We start from the raw sequence: 24,963 nt of genomic DNA, 5'->3' as shown, positions 1-24,963 counted from the left end.
GTTTCATGCTGCAACAGTTTTCCCCTAGGATCCGAACCAATTCCTATACGTTTTTTGAGGAGGAGGCAAGTGCTGTTTTTTGTCTCAGTGTTTCTCTTTTCTCACGGAGAGTCATGTATTTGAGCTGAGACACATGAAAGGTGATATTTTGTTTGGGGTTTTTTGTTGTTGTTCTTTAATGAGCACTCATTAAGCATGTCAGTGAAACACATGTGTCGATATCCTTTCACTTTTTGCTCCTAAAGTGGTACTGCTCAGCGGAAGCATCTAGCTAGTGGGGGCTCTGAGCAGAGCCTGAATTTGTGGATGAGCCCTCGTGGGCAATTTATTTCCCACACACACCTCTGCATCTCTATAGAGAGGTGCTGTTTCTCCCCATATTAGTATCTTCCTCCCCTTGCCTTTGTAGCAGGTCTGCTTCCTTGCTTTCCTAGGTATGATGTTTATTTGCATTGATGGAATTTTTCTCAGACTGGTGCCTTGAAAGCTTCAGATCTGTGGATCTGTGTGGTTTGCCCGATGCCATTGTGTTCATCCTTCCCATCCATAGTGGGGCACTGATCTCTGAGAAAGCTTTCTCTGTTTATTCCCTTTACTAGATTATTGCCGCAAGGCTTATGAGCAGATCCACGTCACCAAGGTGGAGGAGCGTGTCACCACCATCTGCCAGCGAGAGAACTCTTTCTATGTAGACAGTGTACGAGCTTTCAGAGACCGTCGCTGTGAGTTCAAGGGGCTGCATGAGGTGCTGGGCTTGAATTTCTGTTTTATTTGTGCTGCCAAAGCTAGAAGGTCCTCACCTCTCACTGAAAACTTGAACCCTAAAGGATCATTTTGCTCAATCTTTATGGTCAGTAAGAAATATTAGCTTTCCTGACAGCTCTGGTGCAAGTGCAGGTTTTTCCCCTGCTGAATCCTAAACAGCTGCTGCCACAGTGGTTCCTAGCTCTCTGATGCAATCACTTTCAGTGCTAGGAAAGAAAACAGCTGGTTTTTTTTGGCTTTTACTGGATCTAGAAAATCCTCAGCTCAACTATTTTGTGATCTGGTTTGTGTTCAGTGTAGGGTACTTTTCAAAGAGAAAGATGAGACAAGCAGAGAAACAGTTGATCTTAGGCTAAGAAGTGATTGATTCTAGGAGAAAGAAGCAGCATGTCCTAGTTCTCAAATGTTTGGAGTCTTGTGGCAGAGGGAGGAGCCTGAAATGTAGTTGCTAATATGTTGAAAGAAATGACAAAAAGCTGGGACTCTGTCTCTGGAAGAGTTTAATAAAGAGCCATTTGCTTTGCAGTTATTGCTAGTTCTGTCGTGAATCACGGAGGTGGCTGGGAGGCCTTTTCTGCTGAAATGGTTCTGCTGTTAGTCTCAATCTAATCTCTTGCTGCAAGCATTTAGTTCTTGCCAGCACAATACGTGGTGTGACAGAATTGATGTAGGATGGCAGTTCTGCTGGGATTAGGTAATTCTAACTATGGGTGTGAGTTACAGTTGATGCTGCAAGACTCTTCCATAATATAGCATAATGCCTGTGCCGAACGCTTCCCCCTCAAATGCAAAAGAAAGAGCAGAAAGAAAGAGGAATTATCTTAATAACTGATACTGTTCTAGGATCACAGTGTCATATTAGGATTGAGGTGGGGGGAATATCTGGCTATTGGTACTGCCTGTAGTGGAATGTAGGGTTGTCCTGACTCTGCCTCTTGCCATCAGGTGTGGAAGAAAAAGCTGTCTGCGGCTGTGGAGACAGGCGATGCCTCTGAAGTGAAGCACTGCAAGAATATGGAAATCCTCTATGACTCCCTGCAGCTGGCACACAAGTGTGTCCTCAATTCTTTCTATGGCTATGTCATGCGTAAAGGGTGAGTCTCACCTGTGGTCATTGCTGGAGTCCTCCAGCAAGGAGCATTGTAAACCAGAGCTGTTCTAGTGAGGCTCTCACCTTCTTAACGTGCTTCCAAAGCATAAGGGGGATGATAGGTGATCCCTGTAACACTTTTTTTTGTTCCTACTAATGACTTCTTATTTATTAGTCCCCTTAGCAGGGACTTTTGCTAAACAAGGCCCTGTAGCATTGACGATGAATGGCAGGGTTTGTCTATAGGTGATTCTTCAGGGTGTGTGAAGTATCACAGGGAAGGAAAAGGAAAATGATCTCCTGAGGGCTGCTGTGATTGTCTTTTTTGCCCTGAGACTTTATTTTCTGTACGACCTGATGCACTTCCCCGCAGCTGTGCTTAAGAGGTAGCACTGCAGCCTTTTGACTGTCCCTCCTCCATTCACAGAGCTTGCTGGTACTCCGTGGAAATGGCTGGGATTGTGTGCTTCACTGGAGCAAATATGATCACACAGGCTAGGGAGCTGATTGAGCAGTTTGGGTGAGTATGTGCTGAGCTGAGGAAGAAAGGTTCTCCTGTATGTAGTGTGAGCAGATGGGTAAGGGCAGAATTTGACTGGCAGAGAAAAGGAGCAGTGGGATAGATGTGGGATTAATCAGTGGAAGCTCTGGTGTTCTGGAGATTCAGGTTTCTGACATTGCCATGGCTTATTAATGCAACTGGTGTTGTATGACTAGGACTTCTTTGCAGAAAGGACACTGCCTCTGCCTGACTTGTGGACAGAGAACAGTTCTTTGGCATATTTTCCAATCTCTTCCTGATGGTGATTTTTTTTCTTCCGTTCTTAGGAGACCTCTAGAACTGGATAGAGATGGGATTTGGTGTGTGCTTCCCAACAGCTTCCCGGAAAACTTTGTCATCGAGTCAACCAACGCAAAGAAGCCGAAGGTGACAATCTGCTACCCAGGTGCCATGCTGAACATCCTCGTGAAGGTGAGTCTGGCATCTGTACCAGCCAGCTGTACAGTCTGGTAAAAACAGTGAAAGGGAAGAAAATGTTTTAGCCTTCTGTAGGCCTGCAAGCCAATCAGGCAGTTCTTGTGAAGGGAGTAGCTCTACTGGCAGTGGAGTATGCATCTTTGTTCTCGGAGTTGGCTTCAGCCCAGAGGACAGCCTGTCTTTTGTCTCTGGTCCCCTGTGTAATGAGCAGGACGTTGGGGCTGACAGCTTTGCTTGCTACACAGCTACTCTCTGCCCTGCACAGCCCATAGCTCAAACTGGCGTTTGAGTGGAAGGAGAGACTCTGATATAGCAGAGAGGGTATAGTGTAAGAGACCAGGGTTGGTGTGTGCTTCTGTACATAGACTGCCAGAAGCAGTAGGAGTCAAATCAACAAGGTCCCATGCTCTGCTTGCTCAGATATTTATGGCTATGAGCCAAAAGAATTTACTTTAGAGTCTCCTGCACTTTTCTTCAGGTCCCATGTTTGAGTCCTACCTGCTAAATTGTTCTGTAGGTTTCCAAGGAGTTGCTTGGTCACAAGGAATCAGGACACTTTATTCTCTGCTAAGATAGGGTAAGTTATGCTCCCTCAGGGGAGCAGGGATTGATCCTTCCCATCATCGGGAAGGAACAAAGGCCATCAGTGATCCCTTCAGACAGGATGATGTATCTGGGGGCTATCTGCTCGTATAATGAGCCGAGCTGTTGAGTGAGGCTATTCTGTTGGGGCTGTGCCGGCAGGAAGGCTTCACAAATGATGAGTACCAGGAGCTGGCGGACCCAGCCTCTCTCACCTATGCCACACGCTCAGAGAACAGCATCTTCTTTGAAGTGGATGGGCCCTACTTGGCCATGATCCTCTCAGCATCCAAGGAGGAGGGCAAGAAGCTGAAGAAAAGGTAAGAGTTCAAAGCTTGAAAAATCACCACTTCCCAAGGGAAGGGATTGAGGGTCCTTTTCCTTGACTACATTTGAGGCGTGTTAGTCCTTGCCCCATGTTGCCAGTCCTCTGGAGCTGGCAGCATGTTTGGTTTGCTTGTTGCTGCGTACCACCGAGATCATGCTGTCTTTAAACGGCAAGATCCCTGCATGAGATCAGTCTTTGAATCCAGCTATGCCCTGGCCTTAATTGACACATCTGACAGTAAATTTCTGAAGATAACAGTAAAACAGCACTTCTCAAACTTTCTGATTAGTCATGGTCTCCCTGTTTGGTTCTGAGATGCGCAGGCAAACTTTGATTTTTCTTTCTATCTTTTCTCTTTAAATTCACTAATCTCTGTCTGTCCCTCTCTCAAGTTTACAGACCTCTAGTAATACTTTTCCCAGAGGTTTCCACTTTAATCCCCATCTAGGGGAAGGAGTGGATCTTGCCAGTGCCATCATGGCATAGAAAAGCAATTGCACTTGACTTCACTGACTTTCTCATGCAGCCTGCTTAAATACGAGCACGAGCAATCACAAGAGGACTGCCCACAGACCTGGGTCTGGGTTCAGAAAATACTGTCACTGTCCTCCAGCACTCTCTGTTCGTACAAGACTATGTTTGTTTCTGCTTGAATGTCTCTGTTGGATGAACTCCAGCATCCACTGTGAGTGCCTTTGCATGCCAAGGGAGTCTGTCACAGAAGTCAAGAGGATGTCAAGCACTGAATGAACTCTGCTCATAGGAGTCTTTATCTCAGGGGCCCTTGATTTTTTCCTGTGATTCTTGGGATGTCAGCAAGCGCACTTATTTCTTGCTCACTCTGCAAGTGGAAAGAGCAGTAGTGTGGAGCTGGCTGGCAGGTACCGCTGCCAGCTGAGGAAGAAAAGACTGCCTGGAGGAGGGGTGACAAAGCAATGTACGCTTGAGTCTCACCTCTGTTCCACTGAAGCTTCCTGTGATGGTTGTATTGAGCCATACAAATAATTGGCAGGCATGTGAAATCCAAGAAACACGACAGAAAAAAAGAGGGCAGTGTGTTGTCATAGTTGTTTCGATAGCGATGTCCAGTTTCCTCTGAGTCCATTTTGCCAGCGTCCCCTCCTGTTTTCCAAACAAAGCTTCATTCTCCTGTATAAGGCTTTTCCTAGTATTTCACTCCACTTCTCTACTCCTCTCACCCTGACTCTCACTTCTTGCCCTTTATTTGCGTGCATTTAAGAACATTTTGCCAGTTAGAATTGGCAAGTTGGGGACAGAGGCTGATGTGCTTTTGCAGCTGGAGGTGAAGTAGTTCATGATGTTGTTGTCTCTAGCTGTGTAAATATGCCTAGATCATGGTAGTCCAGAGCCCCACAGCTTGGATTAATTTACCTGGTGGCTGCCTGGTTTGGCAATACTAGAAGTACTTTGGCAGGAGGGTAGTAAGCAGCATCCTGGGAGATGTGTTCCTTGGCACAGAGCTTGTGCAAAAGCTGGTCTATATCCTAGGTATGCAGTCTTCAATGAAGATGGATCCTTGGCTGAACTGAAAGGGTTTGAGGTGAAGCAATGGGGAGAGCTGCAGTTGGTGAAGATATTCCAGTCTTCTGTATTTGAGGCCTTTCTGAAAGGCACCACACTGGAGGAGGTCTCTGCCTCTGTAGCCAAGGTGGCTGATTACTGGTTGGATGTACTGTAGAGCAAGGTGAGTGTAGGGTTTGCAGGATATGCATCCGCTGCATGTTTGTCTTCCCAGGTTGGGGCCAGAGAAGGTCAAAGCTACCCTAACACTGTAGGGAGGATGGACTTTGTCTGAAGAGAATGGTTGGTCCATTGTGCCTCTGATGGCTGTTTGTATGTAATTTCTGCCTCTTTGATTCTCTAGGGCTGCTCTTTAGGGTCTTTTAGCACCAGACCTGTTGTTACAGCACTTTTGTCAGCTGTTACCGCTTAATTGTGGGTAAGCGTTGTCCTCCAGTCACGTCTTTCACAGAGGTAGCGTGGTGGCCCTCTTGCACCAAGGACTTTCTCTAGAGCCACTCACTGAGACAGAGGATGGCAGAACCATTTGCCTGCAGAATCTTTTCTGAGGAGGCCAGAAGAGATTAGCTTTAAAATAACCAGCAAGAGCAGAGACAATGCCAGAAAACAGAGCCTCAAACCGGGGAGCAGGAGAGATGAAAAGCCGGAGCGACTGCTCTGCTTGGGAGTTTATTGGGAGCACTTCCCCTTTGTATTTTGCATCTGGCACTACAGAGCTGGGCCCACTAAGAGTTTGCCGTACAACATCATTTCAAAGTATTGCATTCACAGCAGGAGTTTTGAGGCAGACCTCATGTCCGTGATCTCTATGTTCCATAGGTCATGTTGGCAACTGGAGCAGAGATTGCTCACAAACTCCTCATAAAGACAGCCATATCAATCGGTTTAAATGTTCCATGTATATAATAGCAATGAGGTTTGATCATTAGGTTCCTGATAGTGTTTTCTTTTCCTTGTTCCTTTTTTCAGGCTGCCAACATGCCTGATTGAGAGCTGTTTGAGCTGATCTCAGAGAACTGTTCCAAGTCTCGCAAGCTAGAAGACTCCGGGGAGTGTACAGACAAAAGAAAATGAATGAGCTCTTCACTTCTGAAGGCAAGAGACAGGTAATAAGAGTGAGAGAAAGTAGCTGGCTGTGCTGATGGGCCTCTCTTGCTGATACTGTGTCCTCAGCACCCAAAACTTCCTGCTGTCATTTCTCTCAGGTCCTTGCTAACCAGCACCAGGGGGGAACACCGAGCTACCAGATTGGAGACGTAGAGGATTTGGGGGCTGCTAAGCCCCTTCAGCCATTGGTTCCAGTTGCAAATAAATGGAAGCGGGTCCGTACGGCAGAGGAAAGCCAGCAGATGTCCCAGTATCTGGAACTGTTGCAGTCCTGGCGAGAGATCCTGGACCCACCTGCTGCCATGGGCACTACTAAGGTGAGTGCCCTCTCTGTGCTTCTATGACTGAAAACTACAAAGGGAAGTGTTACCGGGAGAGTCCCACTAGCAGAGAAAGTCAGGCCAATGGCAACTTCACAGCTATGCCAGTAACATGATCAGGGTCTGAAGGTGGAAGGGCTCGGCTTTATGGTGCTTGATCCTCATGTGTAGGAGATGCGTGCTAATTTCTGTGGTTCCTGTTCATGTACTCTCTCTCTGATTAGGAAGAACAACTGGTCTGGCTGTGCTAGCACAAGAAGAAATGGGAGCTGCAGGCTCGGCAGCACCAGGAGCATCGGAAGAAGCGGCGCCTGGAGGATGGTGGAGTGATGACAGGCGGAGGCATAATCCGTGATACCCTCTCCAAAGGACTGAGCAGCTACGTGTACAGGACGGCACGCGGCATCCTGGACTTGCCCTGGCAGATTGTGCAGGTACCAGGCAGCAAGGCAGGCCCACTCTTAACCCCTCACAGAGGCCTGTTCAGTGCCCTGTGCCTCATGTTTGCAATACCTGTAGTCAAACCTTGAACTTCAGGGACAGCTAACCTCAATCCTACTTTAGTTTTACCTCCTTGAAGGTCATGTGGGACTGCATAGCCTCAGGCTCAGAGAAGCTTTATAAGGAAGTGAGGTCCTCAAATGATTGTGCTTGATTGCAAATCTGGGACTTCTATGTAGAGCCTGTGTGGGGCAAGCTCAGCTGAGGAGCTGGGCAAGTGTGCCTTGAATCCTAGATTTAGTCAATGCGAGCATGAAGAAGTTGATGGTACAATCCAAGCATTTTCTTAATTTCTTGTTATGCTTGGTTGCCTCTGCTATCTGAGACCCAGCCTCTTGTTGTGACACTTCTCATCTTCCAGAAAAGTCTTGTTTGGTTTAAGGTCACGTGCAGCCTTTGACTCTGTGTGTAACCATGAGCTGGAGATGGGACACCTAATCCAGCATGTCCAAATGCTTTGGCTAAAGTCAGACAATGGCATGAATTTGTTAGCTAATGCTAGCCCAAAGCTAAGAGATGTGTTTGAGCCTTTACCAGGTGTCCTCTTCCCTTCAGAAGCACAATGACTGATCCTGCAGATCAGTCAGAGCTGTCTTCATTCATGCTCTGACGTTTCCTCTGGCAGAACAATTTTTTTCACTGTACCGGTAGGACAATAGCAGGACGTGGAGATGCCAGAGCTGAGAGCAATGAATCTTTGGGTCCACTGCTGTCTTTGTGGTCACCAATTGCTCCTTATTTGGAGAACAAAGTCAGAGGTAGTAGAGCCTTTGAAGATTCCAGAAGTACTCCATGGCGTGTATGTAAGAGCTAAGAATGGGTTGCATCTCTCCAGCAAAGCTAACTTAAATCACCCTGTCCTGCAGATTGCTGAGAGCAGCCAGGCAGGCTTGTTGAGGCTGTGGGCAGTGATCGGAAGCGACCTGCACTGTATCAGACTGAGCATCCCAAGAGTGTTCTATGTCAATCAGCGCGTTGCAAAACCAGAGGAGGGAGCTGTCTACAGGAAGGTGGGGGTCATGTTTTTGACCCTGCTGCTTCTACAAGGGAAAACAGCTGGTTGAATTCATGTAAGTTGCTCTAGCCACTGCGGGCAGATACTACGGGCAGTTTGCCTCACAAGACCTCCCTGTTCAGCCCTGCTAATGCGCCTTAATGCAGTCCCTTTTGCCTGCTGTTAATCTCAGCCTGACCAGAAAGCAGGTTGACAGTTACTGCAATGTGGACAAAGCATAAATCCCGCTAACTGCCTTAGGAATGACCAGCACTGGCAGCTAGATTGCTTCCTGAGTCAGCATGTTTCTGGAAACATAAGGCTGGCTCAAACTACAACTCCTTGCTGCCCTTTAAGGTTCCCCTGCTGTTGGGAGGAGCACAGCCTGAAGCAAGGTGCCCTGCTGAGTGTGTCTGTTTTCCTGGCAGGTGAACTGGATCTTGCCCCGCTCAAACTTGGTTTACAATCTCTACGACTACTCAGTCCCTGAAGACGTGTACCAAGAGCACATCAATGAAATCAATGCAGACCTGTCTGCTCCAGACACTGAGGGAGTGTATGAGACTCAGGTAACACTTCCAGGTGCTCGTTTTCCTTCCTCATCCTTTAAGGAGTGCTGAGTGGTAGCTGACTGGTCTGTGTACCAATGGCACAGGTAGAGGCATGGGAGCTCAAAATGAAACAAGTTAGTAAGACGCTAAAACGAAAGACCCTCTCGAGTAGCTTTCTCAGAAATGTGCCCAGTTTTATATGAGCAAAGATACTTGTTTGGTTTCCAACCCCTTAGGGGAAAGAGGTTTAGATTTATTTGAAATTAGGAGACTCTGGGAAAAGATGGCACTTGAATGGGAAGAGTGAGTTTCCTCTAAACCAATCCAGAACCATCTTGCTAGCAGTTGAACTGCAAAGGTATGGGAGTTCTTTCGAGTAAAGATGAGGAAAACCCCAGCATGTGGCATGTACATAGGCCAGGGTGCAGTGATAAAACCTCTGTATTCCAGAAGGAAGGATAGGATACCACTTTTTAAAGTTCAGAAAGAGCAAAGAAGAACCTAAACTGTATTCAGTAGTAGACATACGAAAGCAGTGAGACCAAGATTAAATGTACTAGCGCTTCTAATGCTGTAAGTCTGAAATGAAGATGGGCAGCTGGGATGCCTGCTTTTAATGAAGATAATGATTCATTAAGCAGTTCAAAACTTGGTGGCTTGAGAATTATCTCAGTGTCCCTGTCACTACAGGTGCCGTTACTATTCCGAGCCCTGATCCAGCTGGGTTGCGTGTGCATGGTCAGCAGGCAGCTTGTCAGACACCTCACAGGGCGAGAGGCTGACACTTTTGACACTGAACACCTGGAAATGCGCTCTCTGGCTCAGTTTACTTAGCTGGAGCCAGGTAAGGCACCCTAGGAGAAGGCTTGTCAGTGTACCCAGGACCAAATAGCTTGAAGATACTATTGATGCTGCATGTTTGCTCTGTGTCTCTAGGAAGTATTCGCCACATCTACCTCTACCAGAGCTCCCAGGGCAACAAAGCGCTCTTTGGCCTTTTCATCCCCTCTCAGCGCAAAGCTGCAGTGTTTGTGCTGGACACGGTAAGAGTAGGGCTTAAAGGCTTGGGAGGGAACGCAAGGGGATCAGGCAGCGGTTTGGAGCTGAGCGGTTTCTTTGCACAGACACAGATGTCTACTGCTGTGCAGCAGGGATTCTCGTATTTTGAAGTGTACCAAGCAGGTCTGTTCCTCAACTGTCACGTGAAGCATTGTGATGTGTAGAGGAAAGAGCTTCCTTGAAATTTGCAGCCTGGAGCCTGTCTCTTTTGAACCCTGTTCCCTCTGATCACGTTTGCATTTGGTACAGGTACGCAGCAACCAGATGCCAAACCTCACCAACATGTACTCATCGGAGCGCAGTGCTGTGCTGGAAAAAGTGGGCGAAGAACTACTGCTTCCAGACAAGCACACCTTTGAAGTGCGTGCTGAGACCGACCTCAAGACAGTCTACAGAGCCATTCAGCGGCTCCTGCAGGGCTGCAAGGTATGAGCTGAGGGCATGAGGAAGGTCCCCACTGAGACCTTGTCAGCGCAGGTACCTGGGAGGAGGAAAACATTGCATGGAAGGCATTGGTCCAGCAGTTCAAGCAGCCTCTAAGCATAGCTCTCTGCACACAGCTAGTGCTCCAAAGTTGAAGGGTAAAAATGGATGTTGCCTGCGGGCTCTGGCTTGCCTGGGGTGAGCTTACATAGCGCAATGCAAGCAGTGAGGCTAGATCATACCCCCAAACCCCAGCTCTCAATTGTGGAGCTGGTTATTCAGTGGGAGGTGCTTCAAGAGACTCTGAGTACACTGTCTCTACTGTGTGGAGGACCAGGGACCACTACAGGAATGGGGCATGTGAGCACTCATTCACACAGCTGGTTTCCTGCTGAGCAGAGGTGCCGGCTGAAGGGATGTACCAGGGCATGTCCTCTCCTCCTTTGTGTAGGATGAGCGCCGGGGCCCCACACTTCTTGCTGTGCAGTCTATCTGGGACCTGAAACGACTGGCAAGTGGGATTCCCATCATCGAGGAGTTTCCTTTGGTCCCTGTCCGAGTAACAGATGCCGTCAGCTATTCAGTCCTGGACTGGCAGCGCCGTGCAGCCTGCCGCGTGATCCGCCACTGCCTCAACTTGGACACGTGCCTATCCCAGGCTTTTGAGGAGGGCAGGTGCCTGAGGTGGCCACATTCCCCTAGAGAGGTTACTTTGTTCGTGCTTGGGTGGGAAAGGGAGACTGCGGGAGCCTGAGGCCAAGATGAGGCCAGATGCTTTCACCTTCTGTGCTTTTGCCCTTGTTGGGACAAGCAAATATGATGCTGGCACGGTTCTTCTGTTGATGTGTTTACGCCGATGACTGTACCTCTTTCCTTTCCTCAGATATTACCACATCCCCATTGGGAATCTCCCTGATGATATGTCTACCTTTTGGTTCTGACCTGTTTTTCTCCCGCCACCTCCGTCGCCACAACCATTTGCTGTGGCTCTCACCGACGGCCCGCCCAGAGCTGGGGGGTAAAGAGGCTGATGATAACCATTTAGTTATGGAGTTTGACAAGAGAGCCTCAGTGGAGATAAGCAACCCTGGCTGCTACTCCACAGGTAGGATAGCACTGAGTGGGAGCAGAGCTAAGTGCTCTTCCATGAGCTCAGGAGAAGGATGGCTGCAGTGGCAGAAGAGTATCTGAGCAGTTCTGCAGTTGCTGACAGCTTCAGAAGTTGAGCAATGATGATCTGGACAGGATATATGCAATTGGCATCTCCTGGGGATAGAAGGTCCTGTATGCAATAGAAGAAAATGCAGGTAGGCATTTAAATACAGATTATTTCCTAGTTTGTGGCCTCTCATAGCAGCATTCAGAAGATCACTTCTGGTGGTCGCTAGGATGAATCTTTCTGTGATGCAAAACAAGCTGACTGATAGTTCTTCTGAGCACCTCTGCTGCAGTTTCCAGAAAAAGCTGGTGGCCCCTGGAGGGGAAGTAGATCCAAGTTTTGTTGGAAGGTGCTATGCTGTTTAGCTGTGCAGTGAATGGGGCCATCCATACATAGCATCACAGCCAGAGAGGGGAGAGGTCTGGCCATGTGCCAAAAGTGTCCTTTAAAGCCTGTAATACAAGGTGTGTGGCAGTCTGGAGAGCAGCACGGTTTACCATGCTGCTGCAGTACCATATAGGCTTTCACCATTTCCTGATATGAATATCTTGATGTTGCACTCGGTAGATGCAGCAAGACCTGTAAAGAGCTCTTACAACTTGTGGAAAGTCCTGGCAAGTGGGTGCATTCATCATACCTGGAGAGGGGATTGTGTCCTTGCTGGTTCTCTGCCCTGCTTGCCCGTTGACAGGTTGTGTTTGTTCACAGTGTGCCTGGAGCCGGATATTCAGAGCTTGGCTGTAAACACAGTGTTACAGTCCCATCACATCAATGACATGGAAGAAGGTTCCAGCGTGAGTATCAGTTTTGATGTGATCCAGCAGGCGTCTCTAGAATACTATGATGTGTAGGCTCCTAAGACAGGCATCTTGACACAAGAGGCAGTTGAAGCGTGGGTATGATTCCTCTGCAGCCCTTAGTTCTGCTAATGACTGCTCTGCAGCCTTCTGTACTGAGTCCATTTGCTGAAGCATGGTTGGATGTGAGAAGTGAACTGCTCTCTTGCTAACATCGCCTGCTCCTCATTGCCTCCCATGGAGAAGGTTATTAGCTAGGGAAGATGCCAACATTGTGTGTGACTGCAGTCTCTTGCCTCCAGCATCCACTCAAAGGAGATCTTTCACTCTCTGACTATTTCCTTCTGCCGCTGCTGGGAATTCCTGCTCTGGATGGATCCAGCAAATTACGAAGGTATCAAGGGAAGAGTGCGTTCTAGTGTCCACTCTGGGGAGGTAAGAGATGGGAAGTGCTCAGTCCTGCAGAGACAGGGGTGCAGTGGGTTGAGTTGAGCAGGGAGCTATTGGTTTGGATATAGGGAACTGCTACGACATCACCAACCGCAAGCCTGGGCATGGCTTGTGCTCCATTCCAGCAGGACTCTAGCAAGAGTCAAGTATTGGATGAGGACAGTGAGGAAGAGGAGGACAAGGAAGAAGAGGAGGAGGATGGAGAAGCAAATGTGGAGGACTTGCTAGAGAATAGTTGGAACATCGTGCAGTTTCTCCGCCAGGCTGCCTCCTGTCAGAACTGCTTCCTCAGGATTGTGTTGGGTGAGTGCAGTCTGCTGCTCGCCTGGTCCTACTTTGAATGTTACCTCTGGTGATTAGAGCTATCCGCACCCTGCTGCTGCCCAAGCCATATCCACAGCATTCCCCACAGCTTCTTGAAGCTCTCTGTGCTACTGAGAAGGTTCTGATGTTGATCCAAAGAACCCCTTACAGTCAAAGATTGCACTGTGCTGGATGTGATACAGAAGGAACCACCTCCATGTCTGTAAATATCATTGTTTGGGTGGTTTCAGTGCCAGTGTGAACCCTCTCAGAGAGGGGAAGAAGGTCACTAGTTCCTGATTAGTCATTGGTGCCCCAGGAGAGTCGACAAGCACAGTCGCGCTTGTGCCACTCTCCCATCGTGGACTGCATCTGGAGCTTTTCTTACGTGTCTCTGCAGCCTACATTGTGGCTGTGTACCACAGCATGAAGGAGGAGCGAGGAGCTGCAGCACAATGCCCCTGGGAGCGCTCCCATCAAGAGGAGGGCCACGAGCCAGGTGTCCCAGGAGGCATTGGGAGAGACGGGAGCCATGCCTGGTGAGTACGGTTAGCCACAGTTAGCCATGGGAGAGCTGTGTGCAGCACTGCTGGGCCAGTCCTGCAGCAGGAAGAGAGCTGCCCACCTTGCTGTCCCCATATGCTTCCATATGGCTCAAGAGCTCTCTCTGCTCCTCCTCTCCAGGCGTGATCACTTTCTCACAGGATTACGTGACCAACGAGCTCACGCAGAGCTTCTTCACCGTCACTCAGAAGATCCAGAAGAAGATGGCTGGTTCCCATAATGCCACTGAGCCCTCAGACATGTTCTCGGTGCTACCTGGCTCCTACTTGCCACTCAACAACCCAGCTCTAGAGTTCATCAAATACATCTACAAGGTTAGTGGGGTGGGCTGTGCTTTCTTCTTTTTTTTTCTTCTTTTTTTTTTTTTTTAAGAATCTGTTGCAATTCTACAATCAGTTTGTTTTGCCCAGCTAGCACTCGCATCAGAGTGAGTCCCCGTGAGGACCGTCTTCTCTGCTGGTGGCCTTACCTAACACTGTCTCCTGTAGGTGTTGTCCCTGGATGCCAGTATAACTAACCAAGTAAACAAACTGTGCCGGGACCTGCTGCGCCTCATTGAGGTGGGTGAGTTCTCAGAAGAAGCCCAGTTTCGGGACCCTTGCTGCTCCTACATGCTCCCTGAAGTCATCTGCAGGAAGTGCAATTTTTGCAGGGACTTGGACCTGCGCAAGGACCCTGCCCTCTCGCAGATACAGCCTTCCTTTCCCAGGAAATCCCCTTAGCCCTGGCTGCATGCATTAAGTCCCTCTTGGAGACACCAGAGGCCCTAGCATGGTTGTGCTCTCGGCCTGTCATTCACTCACATGTTGTCCATCTTTCTCTCTCTCTCAGTCCTTTTGCTTTGAAGGTCTGCTTGGTTCCATGACAGCGATAAACCTCCCTTCAAGGTTATTTTCTGCTCATCCCCTTTCCTAGCTGCCTGTGACAGTTTGAGGTGTGCTGGTGCTTTGGCTGATGCTTTATCCCCTCCCGAAATTGGTTATGGCTTCCTGGCACTCGGGGCTCTCTGAATGCTCTTGTTAGGCTGCGAGGGCTGAGGCTGCACCGTGCTTTCTCTTGGGAAGAGTCACACTGGTGTTCATCTCCCTTCTCTCTGCCCCTCGGATGGGTCAGTGCTGCCCAGTTGGGTATGCTCCAACTGCCAGGCCCAGTATGACTCTGATTCCATTGAAATGGCACTGGTGGAAGCGCTGCAGAAGAAGCTAATGGCCTACCTGCTGCAGGACTTGATGAGTGCCTGGCGGCCGTGCTGCGGGAGCCTGCCCTTGATGTGGCAGGCTGCAGCAGGAGGGCTGAAGCTGCTCTCTGCTCCTTGAAACCGAGCAGCCCAACCCTACTTCTCTGACTGATGTGATGCAGTGGAGATATGATGAGGAGAGTTTGGCTCAAGCGCTCTCCACTTCTTCTCAGCACATAGCTGCAGCCTTTTGCTGGCTGGCTGAGGCTTGACCCATTGACCTGATGTCAGTGGTGTCTCCCCAGAGAGCCCTGTCAAAGGACTGAGCTGCTCAGCCTTGTCTGCTATCCCAGCTAAAACTCCTTTGCCTCTAGGTGTGCAAGAAGTGTCATGGTGTGAAGGAGATACCTATGCCTGTGTACTGCAGTTGTGCTGGAGATTTTGCCCTCACCATTTCTTCCCAGGTATGTGTGCATCCTGCCACCAGGTCCAGCCTCCTGCCAGCAGCTCCTCTGTAATAGCCAGTGAAAAACCCAGTGATAACTTGTCCCTTTCAGCCCATCTGGCACAAGTTCATCTCTCTGTGCTTTTTGGCTGTTTATTCATTGCTTTGTGCTCAACCCAGGCAGTCCTGCCTGACCAGCTTGCAGAACTTCTCCTGGCCTGGCCTTCTCCCCCCTGTCCCCTCCAGCTTCCATCTTCCCTGGCTCATGCATGAGGTGTGCTGGGCAGCCCTCCCTCACTGGTATCTTCCCCCTCAGATCTTCATGGAGCACATCAACATCTTCCAGAGCATTGCTTGGCACTACAGTGTGGCCTATCTGCTGGAAACTATTGAGTGGCTGCTCCGTACAAACCACCAGCTCCAGCAGTGATGTGATGAACTTGTCCTGCTGTCTTTTTTTGTTGCTGTGTCAGCTCTGGGTACTTGCTCTCACCTCTGCTGAAGAGCATTTGTGCTCTGTGATAGATCTCGGAGAAGCCACATATCCATCTTGTACTGTGTGGGGGCGCTAAGCGGTGTTGGGGCAGTCCTGGTCACAGCCTGGTGCTGTGCTGGGGGAATTAAGAAGGTGCCTAGGGCTGGAACTGCTCTCTATGGGGGAGGGGGGACTGCATTTGCCAGAGCCCTGCAGAAGCCCAGTTTGGGATGGGAGTTTGTGCTGTAGGCAGCACCCTGTGTGCATGAATCTCTGTGGTTTTAATGTGGAGTTTTAGACAATTAAATGTGTCACAGACAATGCATCTGGTTCTTTGGGTAGAGGAGCACGTGCTATGGCCCACACACAGCAGGGAGCTGTAGGCACCCTGGAAACGAGCATTCTCTGAGCCATGGGGCAGGATTCCTAGAGGGAGGAGAAAGTCAGACTCTTCTAGTTGGGCTGGAAGGGGAGCAAGGGAGCTGTCCCACTTGGGTGCTAAAGCTTCAAGTTGACAGCAGTGAGTCATAGGGTGGGGGGGCTGCTCACTGAAATCCCAGCACAGGTGTGATGAAACCCAGGAGGCCAGTGCTTAGCTGAAGCCTGGCCTCCTGGTCCTTTCCATCTACTCCTGCTTGCAGAAGCCTGAAAAAGCATGAGGGGAGCCAAGATTACTAGATTCCAGTTAATTTTCTGGGCATTTTGAAACACTCTGTGTTCAGCTACTTCTGACACTTCCTTTTATATATGTGTGTGTGTGTGTGTGTATATATATATATATATATATATATATAAATTTTTATTCAATGCCCTCCACACATACCTGTATTGAAAATATTTTTCTGAGCTTTGTTTTTTCACTTCTATAGTATACCTGTTTCTATTAGCATTGGGTTATGGGGCAAGTCGTCCTGTCCTTCGCTATGCCCTCCCTCCATCTAGTACTGCTGAAAGGGGGGTTGAGGGGCCTGTACCTATGTGTTTGTTTTCTTGTTATTAGAGTTGGAGGAAATGAGCTGGCCTGGAGGGGCAGAGAAACCTGGCCCTAATGCAATCATTGCGTTGTGCAATTGAGTTAAGGTTTGGTCCAGCGGAGCCTCCAGTGGCTTCAACCTGCGCCAGGCAGCTCCTCTCAGCCCTGCATCATTGCTCCTGCTCTCCTCAGGGCAATGAGCTGCTGGAGGTGGGGGCAGGCACTTGCCTTCATCCTGCTGCTCTACAGTGAGAGGCTGGCTCCTTCCCCCAAGCCCTTCCCATAGGTTTGCCTGCTCAGAGTTGCTCTTTGGTCCTAGAGAAGCCAGGTCCTCTTCTTGGAATGAGGACAAGGTAGACTCCTCTTGCAATGGTATTACCTTGTTCCTGTGAGCAATTGCACCCCAAGTCAAAGGGGGAAGATGCTCCCCAGCCCAGCAAGGGGAGCAAGAGGAGGTTTTGGTGCACCAGAAGTCCCCTGCCTGTACCCCTGGCATGTCCTCCATCTGCATCCCCACCCTCCAGCCTGTGGGAGAGCCTTCAAGACATGGCTTGGGGTCTTCCCTTGCCCGGTGTGACAAGACCCCTTTCCCCCAAACTTCTGCCTGGGCTGAGCTATGCTGGGGGAGGATGTGCTGAGCTGAGCTGCTGTAACCTGAGAGCCAGAAAATAATCAGGTTATGCCTGGGTGAGTTACTGCCAGGTACCTGCTGTGAATTGCTTTTGGGCATAGGCTCAGAGAGCTGCAGCCTCAGGGCAGGGTTGGTGTTGGCAGAGGTCCATGCACCACGCTGGCAGGGGTTGGGGGGGGACTTGTCCTCCTCCCCTACTGCTGCAGTGCAGGGCAAGCAGGTGCTTGTACTCATGTTCCCTACCACCTGGGCTCTGGGGCAAGAGCATCCGTGCCCTGGCACTGCAGCAGGGTGCAGCTTTTAGGGTGGAGGGTAGAACGATGCACATGTCCATCTCTCACCCCGCTAGCCATAACGCTGCACTGTCACCCTCCCCCTCCCCCCAGCACATGCTGCAGCAATCAGGCCCCAGGCAGCAAGGCTGGGTGGTTGCAGTTTATTGGGTACTGGCTGCTTGGCTAGTGCAGGACTTGCTCTAGTCCTCAGTACGGCTCCAGGGCCACTACCACTGCTGCAGCTCCATCTGTGGCAGCTTTGCAGGGGCACAGGGGATGAGCAGGGCAGGCCTACTCGAGATGTCCCCACCCCTGCCCCCAGGGCCCTGGGTGCCCGCAGCCAGGAGCTGCTCCAGGATGGGGCTGCCAGCGCTCCAAGCCAGCCAGAAAATGGTAATGCCCATTCCCGGTGTGCTGAAGCAGAGCCAGTAGTCAGGCACTGCCTTCTGCTCCAGAGCAAAAGCTCCGGAAAGCCCCCACAGGAGCCAGCCAGGGCACCACGGGTCTGCCCTGCCACTGGGGCTTTTCTTGACCCCCAGCCTCTCACAGCAGCTGGCAGCCATGGGGCAGGACCTGCGTGGAGCTGCTTGAAGCATGGCTGAGGGAAGGAAGGGGGCCGTGGCTCTTGGTGGCCAGCAGCAGCAGCCGGCAAGGTGCCCGGTGCATCCTGGCCAGGCACAGGGAGCATTGCGTGGGAAAAGCAGGTAGCTCAGAGTCGAGCAGGGCCCGGACGGAGGAAGTGTTATTGCTGCCTGGCACAGTGGCTCCTTCCTGCTGTGGCTGTACGTGGTGGGGGAGGGACAAGCGGTTGGTCCCTGCGGGACAGACTCTCTGGAGGCTGGAGAGCCCTGAGGTGCTGTATGTCGTGGAGCAGCCTCTGAGGCACCTTCAGCCTGCCGCGGGGGTGAGAGATGGCTGGAGGGGCCAGATGCCCTGGCAGCCCCAGCCACATGCTGCTGCCCAGCCTGCAGCCGTGCCCAGGCACCCTGCCCTGCCTTGCTGGCAGCGTGGCCACTGCTCTGTCCCAGAGGACCAAACCTCCAGGGCCAGGATCTAGGGTGGTGCCTGCTCAAATTTCCTGCTGCTGTACACCTGGTCCTTGTTCATGCAGCTCAGCAGGATCCAGTCCCAGAGGAAGGAGCCCTGGAAGGTGAGAGAGGGAGGTCAGTGCTGGGAGTGCGCAGCTGGGCCGAGCCCCCGGCACCAATACTCACCATTCCCAGCGAGGTCAGAGCCACGGCCAAGTTGATGACAGTGGGCATCAGGCTAAACTTCCCTGCCTGGCAGAAAGGATGGGATCAGCAATCGCTGCCCAGCCCAGGTTGCCTCCTGCCTGGGCCTGCATTCACTCTGGGTTGGGCACAAGGAATGAGACTGAGCAGAGACCTCCCTCTGCCCAAGCCACAGTGTGGACAACCTACCCAAGCAGCAGCGCACACTATGAGGTCTTGCATTTCCTTCCAGCACACTTTGCACACTTTGCCAAAGGTTCTAATTTGAGGCACCTGGGATTCCCCCATTCCTCTGCAAGGCTGAGCAGAAGAGGCCTGGCTGTGTTCATCCCAGCTCTGAGGCAGCAGTGGAGAAGAGCTGCTTTTCCAGGACGGTCCTAGCACCACGGCAGCATATTATGCACATATGCACCCCAGTAGCACATGGACCATGCAAAATCCTACCTGGCCCTGCACGATGACATCAATATGGATCCCACAGGCCTTGATCAACACTCGTGTGTGGGTCCCGTTCCATTTGTAATACTTCGCAGACCTCCTGGGGAGACAGGTAGAAGGGCCCAGTGATGGGGACCAGCCACAGCAGGACCAGGGAGGGCAGGAGGAGGATGCAGGACTGCAAGTGCCACTGCCTGGGACAGAGCCATCACCTGCAGCTGTAGCCAGGGGAAGCTGAAGTGGTCTTGGGATCGGGGCGGTGGAAGGAGTAGTGGGGGTTGCAGTCGGTTTCAGGCAGGCCCAGGTTACAGTTCCAGTTGATGACCACCCCACCCTGCAGCAGAAACCAGCAGGCCTAGCACAGCAGCAGCACACCATGGACACAGTGAGCCCAGGGCACAGCACTACTGTGCACACAGCTTGGCCATGGGCATGATAAGCCAGCAAGCAAGCAGGGCATTTCCCCCCACTCAGGCGTTAGCACAGCTGTCATCCTCATCACCCGCTGGGAAAGGCCGGGAATGCCACCATACTGGGGCACACGGCCCTGCCAGGGAAGCCAGCAGCACTGCTTGCAAGGCGGCTTACCCAGGGGAGCTCTGCCCCAGCAGTGGGCTTTCCAGCTGAGTTGGGAGCATGGCTAGGCATCAGGGAGCATTCCCAGATGCAGAGTGGGGGGCCTCTAGGGTCTGGAGGGTGCTGGGGCTGAGCAGGGGATGCAGAACCTGGAGGGAGGATGGAACAGTGCTGAGTTCCTTCCCTGGATGGGAATTATCTACTCCCAAGAGGGCAGCAGAGGCAGCAGGGCTGGATGGGGCTGGAGACCAAATGCTGGGTGCACTGCCCTCCCCTGGCAATGTCATGGTATTTCCCAAAGTGTGTGAATGAGTCCCCACCACTGGGCGAGCAAACCTGCCAGTCCTGGCAGTGATACAGGCACACCTGCAGTCTATGCTTTGCTGCCAGCTGGCCTCCTGCTCTCCAGCCTCTGCACAGGGGCCTCGTAAGAGAGACCCTGGGCCTGGGAGCCTTGCAGGGCTCTGCATGCGCAAGGTGGGCAGAAAGGACTGCTCAGGGGCTGCAGTGGATGTGCTGTGCTCCGAGCTGTTGAGGCTGGCTAAGCTGCCACTGCCCTCAGCCCATCCCAGCTAGCCCCTGCAGCATACTGGCAGGGCAGCAGGGCCAGGGACCTGCCTCCAGCTGCCTCTGAGTCTCAACAGTGCCAGTGAGTGATGATCCCGTGGAGCCAAGCACTAGAGCAGGTGCTGAAGGAACGCCCTGTGCCCAGCCAGCAAGACACCTTCTCTGCCAGCTCCCTTAAGTTCTCTCCCACCTGCTCCATGAAGATGGGGCAGCAAAGGGCAGAGGTGGTGTTGAAGGTGCAGCTTTTCAAGTAACTGCTCTCAGCAGCTTGAATGTTGCCCCTGGGGAGACAAAGCCAGAGCCATGGCATAGAGCAGCACACCAATACGCCTCAATTTTCTTCCTAATATCATGAAGCACCCAAACGAAACATTAAACCCCAGCTCTGCTCATTGGTATCCATGCCATCACTGACAGTCCCAGCTGATGAACGGTGAAGGGATTTCCTAGGAGAACTACATACCAGACGTGGATGTATGCAGGCACTCAAAAATGCACATGACTGACTAAGGGATGGCCTGCACAGCAGGAGGGTGGAGAGCAGGAAGAGGAAGAACCCTGGGGTAGTTACCTGGCGAGATGCTGGCATTTTCAAAGGGATTCTTGTTCCCAAAGACTTCAACCGCTCCCTTTGCAAGGCCACATGCCCCATATCTACCCACCAGTGTGAGCATTGCTGCTCCTTCTTTCTCAATAATTACCATCCTCATCATCACCACCTTCCTCAGTGGAGGCAGGGGCAAGCAAGAGTGAAGGATAGATGGATGGAGTAAGGGTTGAGAACTCCGTATCACAGAGACAGCAGCTGAGCCCCAAAAAAACATCCTGTCCCAGCAGGTTGAGGGAGGTGATTACTGCCCTCTCCTCAGCACTGGTGAGGCCACAGCTGGAGTGCTGTGTGTGGGTGTGGTCTCACCAGTACAAGAAAGACATGGACCTACTGGAGCAAGTCCAGCAATGATGATGAAGGGACTAGAAGCATCTCTCATGTAAGGAGAGGCTGAGAGAAATGGGACTGTTAAGTCTGGAGAAGAGAAGGCCCATGGGCATCTTATCAATGTGTACAAATACCTGATGGGTAAGAGTAAAGAAGATGGAGCCAGGCTCTTCTCAATGGTGCCCCGTGATCATATGAGAGGCAATGGGCATAAACTGAAATACAGTAATTGTGTCTGAACTTAAGAACAAACATTTTTTTTACAGTGAGGGTGATCAAACACTGCACCAGGTTGCCCAGAGAGGTTAGAGAGTCTCTCTCCTTGGAGATACCAAAAACCTGAGTTGGCTTGGCCTAGAGCAACCTGTTGTAGGTGACCCCACTTTAAGCAGCTGTTGAACTAGGCAATCTCCAGAGGTGCTTCCAACCTCCGTCATTCTGGGAGCAACTTAGGAACAGGGATCCCCTGTGAAAAGCCGGCATCTCCTCCAGCTGCCAAATGGCACTGCTCCTGCACAGCTCCACTCCTGCCTCTCCATCCTTCAGGCTTGTCCACGTATTTCAACCACATCTTCCTGCTGTCAGTGAACACTCATTCCTCTGGTACCTAATTGTTACGGGAAATGGCTGTGCTATCCACCATTGCACTTTCAGGAAGGTATCTGGCTGCACTCCACACACACACACTCAGACAACACACATGCAAGTGCAGGGCCAGGGTGGCCCCCTTCTCCCCACTATGCCAAAGACCTGACTACAAAGCACTGCTGCTGCAGCAAGGCTGTCCTGGTCCCAGCAGCAGGGCCTGACCTGCACTCAGCTGCTTAGCATCACCTATATTGCTCTCCACTTTGTTCTATACCCTGTACACACATGGCAGCCTGGGTACCCACTGGTCTACTTGCTCCATCCCTAGGCCCCACATTGATCTCTTCCACATGGACATCCTTGGAGAAGCCGAAGCAGGGGAAGTGGATGTTCCTCTTGATAAGGATGGGGAACTGTGGTGCCATCTTCGCCAGGGACTCACTGTGGAGAGACCTAAGCACTACGGCTTCGGGAGCAAAATGGTCCCTGTTGGCATGGCCTGTGCAAGGCCATCCCTGTGCCATGGCACCGCCTCCCTAGGCCATGGCCTGTTGATGAAGAGGCCAAACCTCTCAAGAGCACCCTCAGAGGTGTCCCGCCCAGAGCATCCCCTGGTGTCCAACGGGACCTCGAAGATGGGCCAGCCTTTTGGTGCCTGTTCCATCCTAGCAGAGGACTCTCCTCCCCAGTGCCACGACCCATCTTTGGGGCCCATACCCGACACTCGCTTCCTCTGCTGGACACCAAGCCAGCATTTCAGAGCTCTTCTCGGTGCCGCCAGCACTGGGCACGCAGCGCCCTGTCTTCTGCCCTGTGAGGACGAACACACAACGCTGAACTTCCTGGCAAATGGGATCCTGCCCAGTGCGCAGTGCTGCACAGATCACTTGTCCCTGCACATGCCCAGCTCTCTGTGGCCCAACATGTCCATGTCGCCAGGGGTGCAGTCATGGTCGCAGCTGCATACAGCACTGCAAACTGTTAGCCCCTGCAGGGTCATGGGGGACATGGTGAGAACAGGACATGCACCTGGTAGTCCTACACTGTGGCTGCAGAGGGGACGGGGCACCCCATGTGCTTCCCCATCTCTGCATAGGTGCCAGCCCTTGCAAGCTGCCTGGGGTAAGCAGCCGTTAAGCGTGCCTGCGGTGGCCCTACTCTAGCATGGCTTTCCTTGGTGTGTCCTCCGGAGTAGACAGTCAATCCTCTTCTCCATTTCCTTGCATGGGAACTGAGCCAGGGGCAGCTGTGCTCACTAGGATTCCCCACGTCTCTGCATCCGCCAGCAAGCTCCACTCAGTCTCCACACATCTCCCCTCCCGTGATCCCTCATTCAGCAGCCCGCAAAGAGTGCCCAAGCCAAGGTAGGCAGGGGGATCCCTGCCACAACTGGTAGCGGCAGAGGAGAGCTACAGGCACCAACATCACGTGAATGTCAGAGCCTCCCCTGACCTGATCTGAGAGTGCCCTCTCCCGCCCTGAACATCCAAAACCACAGAGGCCTGACGCTGCTTGTCAAGGCAGGCAGAGCATGGCGCACCTGCCTGGCTAAGGCCACAGGGCCCTGCCCGGTGCGACGTGCCAAGCTCCCCAAGCTCCGCTGAGCCTGCCGCACAGCACTGCAAAGGTGACCTAACATGCAGTCCCAATGTGTCTGGGACGCAGCTATGGTTGCCTCATTGGGAGCCAAGGACAGTGCTGGGCCTGGAGGAGGGAACACAGGAGTCCCCATGCAGGCAGCGGGGACCACCACACACGACAGCTTCCTTTGCTGGGTCCATCTGGATGAAGGAGCAGTTGGGAAGCCCTTGCAGAAAGTCTGCTGCTCATCTACTGCTCCAAGAGGCCACCCAAAGCAAGCAAGACAAGAGCAGAGAAGGGAGAAAGGCGGGTCGGAGCCTCACCTCGGCTGTGTGGGTTGGGGGGGTGTAGAGCGGAGGCGGGGGGGGTGGTGGTTGTGGGCTACGTACACCGCAACATCGCACACCTTGCTTGGTGACTGTGTCACGCCCTTGACTTTGGTGAGGACAGAGCTCTGCGGGCTTGTCTCCCATTCCTGGTAGCCCTTCTGAAGGATGACAGGAAAAGGCGCTATCAGTGATCTCCTCGCCACTGGGACCCAGAGTGCTGCATCTGTACTACGGGATACTTGGTGGGAACGGTCTGTGTTGCAACTTTTGGGTGTCTAGAACACTACCGCTGTGTTAAGCAGAATACGAATAAGTAACTAACAAGGTCCTGGAAATCTGCGAGAAAGAACAGCGGTTGGTTACATAGAGATTTGGTGGCTTCCAGCCACAGAATAACCATGAGAAACAGTCAACAAGAAGGTCTGAAGTTGAAGAGTAACCCCAAAGTCAATGTGGCCCCCGAAATAAATCTGCACACGTGCGCAGTGTCATAGCCCGGTTATGCAACCGGGGCGGAGTTGGGCTAAACTCCCTGCACTTGCTGGCCCCATGTGCCGGGACTCCCGCCTACCGCGAATAACCATAAATACCGGAATTTTTCCAAAGGAGAGGGAAGTTGCTACACAACAGAGGGCCAAGTTGCCTCCTCGGGAACGCCGAAAAGGATTGTACCTGCCAACTCTCTCTCTCTCATCATGTAGACGATTGGGACAAGCATTGGAGTGGTCCTTCTCGAGATTTCCATTGGGTCGGTCTCTTTGTAAGTATTTATGAATAAACTGCTTGCTGGTGAAGGGTGCTTGTGTGTGTGTGTGTGTGTGTGTGTGTGTGTGTGTGTTTGTGTGTGTGTGTGTGTTAGTGCTGGCTTGCCAAAGCGGACACTTGGCCCCCGGGAACCAGAGTGGAACAGGTGCTCCCTAGCACCATCTGTGGGCACCAGCACATGGGGCTAGGAGACACAGGGCTCTGCTGCCATTTGAGGTATTTGAGGGTAGCAGGCAGGATGGGAAGGGCTCTGCTCGGCTACTTTGTTCACCAGGCTCATGTCATCCATCTCCTGCAGCTCTGGAAGTCCCTGGGATCTGGCACTGCAATGCTCCAGCTGCGCCTTCTCTTTCCTATCCCTCTGCTCCACTTCCAGTCACGCTTCCAGGAGATCATGGTATGGGGCAATATGTGGGCAAGGAGGTAATCTCAGAGCCACCAAAGGCAGGCAGAGTGGACA

At 51.7% G+C, this 24,963-nt stretch overlaps 1 protein-coding gene and 1 pseudogene across 1 annotated transcript; one reads left to right on the top strand and one right to left on the bottom strand.

Annotated features, from left to right (window-relative positions):
• LOC134154755 (DNA polymerase epsilon catalytic subunit A-like) overlaps positions 1-15,932 on the top strand; it is a 38,071-nt pseudogene extending 22,139 nt beyond the window's left edge.
• Positions 15,933-18,388: 2,456 nt separating this feature from the next.
• On the bottom strand, positions 18,389-22,253 carry LOC134154754 (P2X purinoceptor 2-like). The gene is made up of 5 exons (XM_062601427.1): positions 22,134-22,253; positions 19,373-19,494; positions 19,167-19,257; positions 18,705-18,770; positions 18,389-18,633 (listed from the first exon to the last, which is right to left on the bottom strand). Exons 1-5 carry the CDS (start codon positions 22,251-22,253, stop codon positions 18,544-18,546), a joined length of 489 nt encoding a protein of 162 aa, XP_062457411.1. The 3' UTR covers positions 18,389-18,543.
• Between the last annotated feature and the right edge of the window lie 2,710 nt (positions 22,254-24,963).

This window comes from Rhea pennata, unplaced genomic scaffold (genome assembly GCF_028389875.1).
Source record: "Rhea pennata isolate bPtePen1 unplaced genomic scaffold, bPtePen1.pri scaffold_40, whole genome shotgun sequence".
In the NCBI taxonomy this organism is placed as follows: Eukaryota; Metazoa; Chordata; class Aves; order Rheiformes; family Rheidae; genus Rhea; species Rhea pennata.
This window is presented reverse-complemented; position numbering and strand designations above follow the sequence as displayed.

Coding starts and splice junctions, on each gene's coding strand:
- LOC134154754 (XM_062601427.1), bottom strand. CDS start 22,253: ATGGCACCACAGTTCCCCATCCTTATCAAGAGGAACATCCACTTCCCC. Junction 18,771..19,166: donor ATGTCATCGTGCAGGGCCAG/GTAGGATTTTGC, acceptor CCTTTCTGCCAG/GCAGGGAAGTTTAGCCTGAT. Junction 18,634..18,704: donor CTCTGACCTCGCTGGGAATG/GTGAGTATTGGT, acceptor CTCACCTTCCAG/GGCTCCTTCCTCTGGGACTG.